The sequence below is a fragment of the Peromyscus californicus genome, unplaced genomic scaffold (assembly GCF_007827085.1).
Source record: "Peromyscus californicus insignis strain IS unplaced genomic scaffold, ASM782708v3 Scaffold_8__1_contigs__length_139910024, whole genome shotgun sequence".
Taxonomy (NCBI): Eukaryota; Metazoa; Chordata; class Mammalia; order Rodentia; family Cricetidae; genus Peromyscus; species Peromyscus californicus.
The window spans coordinates 105501694-105509435 of record NW_026294606.1 but is presented as its reverse complement, the minus strand read 5'-3'; the positions used below and the strand labels follow the sequence as shown (position 1 = coordinate 105509435).

The window sequence follows — 7742 nt, the reverse complement described above, 5'->3', positions numbered from 1 at the left end:
AAAAAGCAGAAAAACCCATTTGTGAGATTTTATTGGGGCTAGGAGATGAGAAGGAGACCTTGATGATTGTGTGGGTCCAAGTTGTCCAAGGTAGGGAGAGGGCAAGTGTTAAGGCCTGGCCACTACTGGGCAGGGAAGACAGAATTGCCGCTGAATGCACAGGGGATGAGTAGCTGCCGGTACTCTAAGGGCAGGTACCGCTCCACAAGCACGTGCAGCGAGACTTGATCCGTGACTAGTCCCTGCCTGTATCAGAGGAAAGGAAGGTCAGACCGAATCAGGACCAGCACCCCCATGCTCAGCCTCCCTTTTATTTTTATGCCCACTTACCGTCGCAACAGCAGCTCTAAATCCTCTAGCTTCACAGTCTTACGGCCAGCATGAGCAGAAAATACCTCCAGGTCATTGCAAAGGTGCTGGAAATACTTGTCTAGGCTGCCAAGAAGGTTGGGACAGAGCAGACTGAGCAGTCTGTTTATGAAGCGGCACTTCTGCCCACTCACATGCTAGACTCACCACTTCTCCACCATCTCCAGTGCCTTCTTCTCCACAGGCATCTTAGTATAGAAGCTAAAGAGCTTCATATAGTAGCTCAGTCCAGCCTTGTAGGGGTCTTGGCGGTGCCTAGGACCTGCAGTTCTCTTCCTGGAAGGAAGCCTGGCTGGCACAGACTCCAGAGGCTCTGAACTAAGGACAGGAGCAGAAAGAGGTAACTGAACTGCTGTTTGGGAAGGCTCTTAATTTTAGGATAAGTCCTGCTAGCTCTGCTGAATCTGGGACTGTTGTTCATTAAGGAGATTGAACAAGAAATGCAACTATCAGCCAAAGGTGGGATGGGATGGGAGAGGTGGTGATGGCATACAAATTTAATCCCAGCACTCGGGAGGCAGAGGCAGGCGGATCTCTGTGAGTTCAAGGCCAGCCTGGGCTACAGAGCAAGTTCCAGGACAGCCAGGGCTACACAGAGATACCCTGTCTTAAACAGACAAACAACCTGTTCTTTCCCTGTGACCCTGACCCAATATCCTAGACTAGCTTCAACATAGATGCAGGTACCTGCCCAAGCTTGTTGAACCTCAGGTCTCAAATTGGATAGTCTCTCCCACTCAGGAATCCATCACTGCCTGTGCCAAGCCTGCTAATGTCCTTCAGGAAACCTTCTAGGATTACATACTGACCTAGGAGCTTCTCCCTCACCCAGGCTCCTCTAAACTCCTGGAGATAGACACCAGGATGACGGAGAGGCAGGCTATCACTACCAGGCTTGAGCTGCTATGCTTGGCAATCATCTGCGTATCTATGAGAACTTAAATGTGTACAATGCCATCCCCTTCCCAGCAGCAAGGGTTTCTTACAGTGCGACTCCAGGTGGTGGGGGTGGCTCAAGAAGCTGATGTGGCTGCTCAGCCTGGAGGAAGTCATAGGCGCTGGAGGCTAACTCTGGACTTGCTGAAAACAAAGAATAGTGTCACGAGGGGTTCCGGCTTGACCATCTCACATAGCTGTACAGGTCTAGTCTCTCTCTCTCTCTCTCTCTTTCTTTCTTTTTCTGAGACAGGGTTTCTCTGTGCAGCCCTGGCTGTCCTGGAACTCACGCTGTAGCCCAGGCTGGCCTCGAACTCAGAGATCCACCTGCCTCTGCCTTCCGAGTGCTGGGATTAAAGGCGTGCTCCACCACCCAGCTTCCTTCTCTTAATTCTTAAGGGCCTCCTAGAGCTCTAGACAAGTGATTGCCCCTTATACTCTCCCTGGTCTCTAAAACTACCAGTTCCCAGGAACAGCCCAGGCAAATTTTCTTCCGTATGGTAGGACCTAACAAGCTAGTGACATTAACCTGCTGATGCCTACATTAGGCCTCTTACCTGGCCTGCCAGGAGTATCCTCATCCCCCGAAGAGCCTTCTTGCTCCTTGGCCTCCACAGTCTCCTGGGATCCTACCGCTTCTCTTAGTTCTGGAGGCTGAGGCTGCAGCTCCAAGAAGGGTAAAGGAGCAGTACCAAAGCTAGTTCTGCTCACTGAGGGGAGAACAAGCTGAGGCAGCAGTAGAGCAGTGACTGAGGATCTCCTGGCCAACCCTGACTCTGCTCTGGGGTGAGGATGAACTCCTAGGCAGGGGTTCTGGGGCACACATACGGGTTGGAGGAGGGAACTCGACCTATGCTCACTCTCCCCCAGGATAAGCCTGGCTCCCAGCCAGCTGCCCCTCATACTCACTATGCTTCTGCAGCCTGGTCCCAGGGCTTTGTGGCCTGCAGCCCACAACTCTTTCAGCACCTTCAACCCCAGAGTGAGAATGGATGGGCAGAGAATGATGCGCTCTGAGGGAGCAGCCACCCGAGGGCTGTGAGAAAGGCTGGGTGTCTTCCAGCACTACATCCGTTGGCAGAGTGGCAACAGAGGTTCTATGGGTGTCACCTGGAGACCAAGAGCCAGAGAAATCTGTATTTGAGGCCCACCTGCTAATACCTGGGGCTGTCAGGGTGCAGGCAGTGAGATGTAAGGGTCTTCTCTGCCTAAGTGACCTCCAGAATGAGATAAGCTTCATTCTAAGCCTTTTATCTTCCATTGCCCTTCTTGTTACTTCTCCTGGTCCTTCCTCTGACATTCCCAGGCCTCTCTAACTTGCTTCCACCCTTGCAAAACCACTTACTTATGCCTCAACTGTCAACTTCTTCCTCTACTCAGGACTTTCCTCAAGCATAGTGAACTTGTCCTCTGGAATCAGGATCCAGCTTAGTGCTAATTCACCATGAAACCTGTTTTTCTAACAAGCTCTAGTCACCATAGTATGCCCCTTTCCTTCTACCCTCAGCCCTACAGTTCAATAAATACACAGACACTAAGACTAGGCTAGTCTTTTTTTTTCCTCTGTGTAGCCTTAGCTGTCCTGCAGCTTACTCTGTAGACCAGGCTGGATTCGAACTCAGATCTGCCTGCCTCTGTCTCCTGAGTGCTGGGATTAATGGCATGCACCACCACCACCTAGTTTTTTGTTTGTTTGTTTGTTTGCTTTTGAGAAGGGTCTCTCTCCATAGACCAGGCTTGCCTCAGACTCACAGAGATCCACCTGCCTCTGCCTCCCAAGTTTCTGGGAGGCTCCCAAGCCTAGCTATGATGGCTGTTCTTGGTTATCAGCTTAACTACATCTGGAATTAACTAAAACCCAAATGACTGAGCACACCTGTGAGGCTTTTTTTTTTTTTCTTAATTAAATCATTTGACATGAGAAGATCCACTTCTAATCCAGATCTTTGAAGTAGGAAGATACACTTTTAATCTGGGCCACACCTTCTACTGGCAGCCTATATAAAGGACATGGAAGAAGGAAGCTTGCTCACTTTGCCTGTTTATTCTCTCTCTCTCTCTCTCTCTCTCACACACACACACACACACACACACACACAGAGTCCATTCCTTCATTGGCAATGGAGCCTACTTCCTTGAGATTCCAGCATATACTGAAAGCCAGCTGAGACATCCAGCCTTGTGGACTTAACAAACTACTGGATTCTTGGATCTTCCATTGGTAAAAGCCATTGCTGGCTAGCTGGACCACAGCCTGTAAGCCATTCTAATAAATCACATACATATATATCCATTATATTATTATATTCATATTCATTCTCTAAGTTCTGTTCCTCTAGAGAACCCTGACTAATACACCAAAGTGCCAGGTGCACTTTGCAAAGAAAGCAGAAATTCCTCATAGATGCCTGGTCAGGCTTATACAGTGTCCTTGACCTCACCAAAAGTGGAGCAACCCTAAACTCAGTAGCGCCTCCTGTCTGTCATAGAGTGGTAGCTTCTCCCTAAGCTAGAAGAGGAAATCTCAACCTTACCTGGAAGAGCTGAGGTCAAGGAATTATCTTCCAGATCCTGCAAAAGAGCACCTACATCCACAGGTCGGCGTATGGGACGTCTGCGGGCCAGACCAGGTCTCCTCATTGACTGTGACTGGACAGGTGGGACAAAGCTGAGGTTGAAGGAGCTGTTAAGATGGAAACAGACACAAAGAAAGCCTGAGACACCACTTCCCCAAAGGAACGCATCCCTTAGAATATGGCCCCATGCTGTAAGGCTAAAACTAACAGTAAGCATGTTGCAAGACTCCATCAATCAACACCCGCCCCACCCCCCAAGCCTCTCCTCCATCAAATCCCAGAACAGGGAATAGTACCTGGTCAAGGATGAAACATCAGCATTCCCAGGTGGCTCTGTCAGCGCCCATTAAGACAGTGTAAAAAGAACAATCCATAGTGAGTTACTTGGGCCCATGGGAGCTCTCTTAGGTTTCTTCAACCTCCCCAGAGAAGAGGGACAGAACAGCACAGGTGTGTCCAAGGACTCACCTTGGGAGAGAGGTAACCCCTGGTTCACTTCCTGCTGAAATACTGACAATCTCAGCCTTTGCTTCCTTTTGCCAGTGGCTGGGAGACCTGGAGCCTGGGTTGAGGGGGGTTCCAGTTCGGGAAGTTGTAGCTCCAGGCTATAAGGATGGAGTTTGTCTCAGACGTGTCAGAAAGCCCAATTTTAGTTTCTGGGGACCCCAAAGAGGTGGCTCAGCCTATGAAGGAATTTCACTCTGTATACCTTCCCAGACTGCTTTCCCGTCTGGAAGACTCCACCATCTCTGGTACTTGTACTGGCTTCACCACTGAGTCTGGCATCATGATAGACGATTCTGGGGCTGTAGAAATAAGAAGGAGAGGGTAGGCCTGACAAAGAAGGCTAACAGAGGATACCATACGACTGAGCATTGGACTAGCACGTAACTTTAACTGGCAGGCTAAATAAATGCCCACTTACCAGTTAGTAAGATGTTCTTCAGCAGAGTCCGGGGTGTCTGTTCCTCCAGGTGCCCATGGGCTTGAACATGAGCCAATCTGCCACCTGACTATGGGTGAAAGCACCACCAGTCTGTACTTTTGCCTTGAGAACCCCTCAAGTTAGGCTTCAAAACAAAGAAACGACTTGACTTCAGTGCTCCATAAAGTCACTCATGGAGTGGGCAGGACACACTTACCCTAGTGCCATAGGAATGCCTCCTAGCAGTTATTTTTGTTTGGCTACCCTGCTTCTTGGAGGAAGGTGTTTGAAGCAGTGTTCTCTGTGCACTGTGTTTTAAAAAAAAAAAAAAAAAAAAAAAAGCTTTGAGAATTCCATGGTGGGAGCGAGGATATAGAGGATGTAGGAATCATGGTTTAAAGTTTTTTCTTCAGGGGGAGGGTCCCAGAAGCTACTTGTACCTTCCATAGTCCCTATTTCCAGCTTTGGCAACAAGGAAGTGGGTGAGGGTAGCCCTGAGTATGGGCAGACAGGGACTATGACTGGTCTAGCGTGGGTGGGGACGGGGTGGGGCTGGTGAGATGAGCCTAGCAGAGTAATAAAAGATGAGGAGGGGAGCCACAGTGAACACACTGGAAGAGCATGCTATTCCAAGCTTTAAAATAACAGTCCAAGTAAGACATTTAAGTGTCTTTGCCTTTCAAGTTGTTGTCAAGGTGTAACAATAAGTTCCACACGGATCACCCTAGCCCTATTTTTCCAGTCACTGTGTTTCAGAACTCTTATCAGTGCTCCCCAGGCACAGCTCACATCTCATTACTCATAGGTGTAAAACATATCCCCAGGGGCTGGCCAGAATGCTCAGTGGGTAAATGCACTTGCTTCCAAGCCTGACATCCTGAATTGGCGCAAGGTGAGAACTGACTTCGTAGGTTTCTGACCTACACATACACACACACTCTCTCTCTCTCACACAAAAGTAAATAAATACATAAATACCATGTGTTGAATGAGGAAGGACTAGGTAGTACCAAGCCTGTAATCTCAGCTACCAGGGAGGCGCAGGCAGAAGGGCAACTTCAAAACCTGTCTGGCTACAGTTTCAAGACAAGCCATGGCAACTTCGTGAGACCCTGTCTCAAATACCAAAAGGGCTAGAGATGTAGCTCGGTGGTAGGGTGCTTAACTAGCAGGCATAAAGCCCTGGGATCAATCACTAGTACCATGGGGAAAAAGAAACACCTTATCATGAACATCTCTCCTCTCGAAAAGGATGTCATTCTTCCAAATTGGCAGATGCCAGCTTCGGTACCTTCTCACTACAAGCCTTCTAGAGACATTCGGAAAAGTCGGACAAAGCCCTGTTCACTAAAAAAGCATCCTTTCAGTTCCTGCCTGCTGACCTCCCCTGGGAGCCGCAGAGAGCAGGACTGTGTGTTAGGAAAGGTGACGTCATCTGCAAGTAGGGGTGGATGTCAGGACAACTTCGGTCTGGACTTGAGTGAAACAGCCTAGAAAACAGGGCCTTATCCTTTGTTTCGAGTGATCCAGCAGTGCTGGTCTCTGTGGACTCAGCTTAGCCGAGTCCGATTCGATTAGGATGTAGTCAGATCTCAGCGTCTCGGACTCGACTCAGTTTTCCTTTCCAGACAGGTAGGTACAGCCACCACTCCCCACTCTCACATACGTAGTACGAGCACTCCGTCGTCGCCTCGGGGTGCGCGAATCTGCTGCATCCAGCACGTGCCGTAAGAGCGTGCGTGTTGTCTGATCCGTGTCGAGACTGTAGCGATCCGCCATACTCAGGACCCACCCCTCCTAACTGCTGTAGCTGCAGCAAGGGCCGCCTTCCCGCCGCCTCTTTCGAGTCAAGTCTCGCGATGCTGCCACATGGCCCCACGGGAACTGTAGTCCGACAGCTGGGATCCCGGTGTAAGGAGATTGCAAATTGGTTTTGGAGGCCATCTCACATTAAACCTGGGCAAAACCTTGTAACCAGTTGAAACCACATGGTTTCTTCATGAAAAAAATTAAGGATTGCCAGGCGGTGGTGGCTTACTCCTTTAATCCCAGCACTTAGGAGGCAGAGATAAGTAGATCTCTGAATTCAAGGTCAGCCTGGTCTACAGAGCCAGTTCCGAGACAGCCCAGGGCTATACAGAGAAACTTTGTGTGTGTTGGGGGGGGGGGGGGGGGGGGGGGGAGGACAGAGAAAGGATGAAAATTATCTTAAAAAGGAATAGGGGGCCTGAAAAATGGCTCAATGGTAGGGCCTGCTCGATGCTCTTGCGTAGGATCTGGGTTCTGTTCCCAAGTACCCTTTTGGGGGCTCCTAACTGCCAGAAACACGAGTGCCAGGGCATACCCTCCTCTGGTCTCTTCGAACACCAGGCATGCATGTAGCATCAAACTCTCTAGGCAACCTTCTTGCCTCTACCTCATGAGTGCTTGGATTGTAGGTGTAGGCCACTATGCCAGACTTTAGTGATTTCACACACTTTTTTTTTTTTTTGATACAGGGTCTTATGTATCAAGCTGATTTCAAAATCCCTACGTAGCCTAAGATGAACTTCTAAACCTCCTTCTTCCACTTCAAACCAGTTTCAATTTTTTTTTTTTTTTTTTTTTGGTTTTTCGAGACAGGGTTTCTCTGTGTAGCTTTGGGCCTTTCCTGGAACTCACTTGGTAGCCCAGGCTGGCCTCGAACTCACAGAGATCCGCCTGGCTCTGCCTCCCGAGTGCTGGGATTAAAGGCGTGCGCCACCACCGCCCAGCCCAGTTTCAATTTTTTATTTATTTATTTTTATTTTTGGGAGGCTGGAGAGATGGCTCAGAGGTTAAAAGCACTGGCTGCTCTTCCAGAGCTTCTAGGTTCAATTCTCAGCAACTACATGGTGACTCACAACCAACTATAATGAGATCTGGTGCCCTCTTCTGGCATGTAGGCATACACTCCA

The 7742-nt window shown here is 49.3% G+C and overlaps 1 protein-coding gene across 1 annotated transcript; it reads right to left on the bottom strand.

Annotated features, from left to right (window-relative positions):
• Nucleotides 1–12: 12 nt before the first annotated feature.
• Nucleotides 13–6959, bottom strand: Cenpt (centromere protein T). The gene is made up of 13 exons (XM_052727649.1): nucleotides 6473–6959; nucleotides 5024–5114; nucleotides 4807–4894; nucleotides 4591–4687; nucleotides 4350–4486; nucleotides 4178–4214; nucleotides 3840–3988; nucleotides 2215–2415; nucleotides 1863–2015; nucleotides 1356–1449; nucleotides 517–687; nucleotides 331–435; nucleotides 13–246 (listed from the first exon to the last, which is right to left on the bottom strand). Exons 1-13 carry the CDS (start codon nucleotides 6583–6585, stop codon nucleotides 123–125), a joined length of 1560 nt encoding a protein of 519 aa, XP_052583609.1. The 5' UTR covers nucleotides 6586–6959; the 3' UTR covers nucleotides 13–122.
• Nucleotides 6960–7742: the final 783 nt, after the last annotated feature.

What these genes read in the sequence shown, in the direction of transcription:
- Cenpt (XM_052727649.1), bottom strand. Translation starts at nt 6,585, where the DNA reads ATGGCGGATCGCTACAGTCTCGACACGGATCAGACAACACGCACGCTC. An exon ending in GGCATTCCTATGGCACTAGG is followed by an intron (nt 4,895 to 5,023) that starts GTAAGTGTGTCC and finishes TTTCACCCATAG; the next exon opens with TCAGGTGGCAGATTGGCTCA. An exon ending in GGATACTCCTGGCAGGCCAG is followed by an intron (nt 1,450 to 1,862) that starts GTAAGAGGCCTA and finishes CTTTGTTTTCAG; the next exon opens with CAAGTCCAGAGTTAGCCTCC.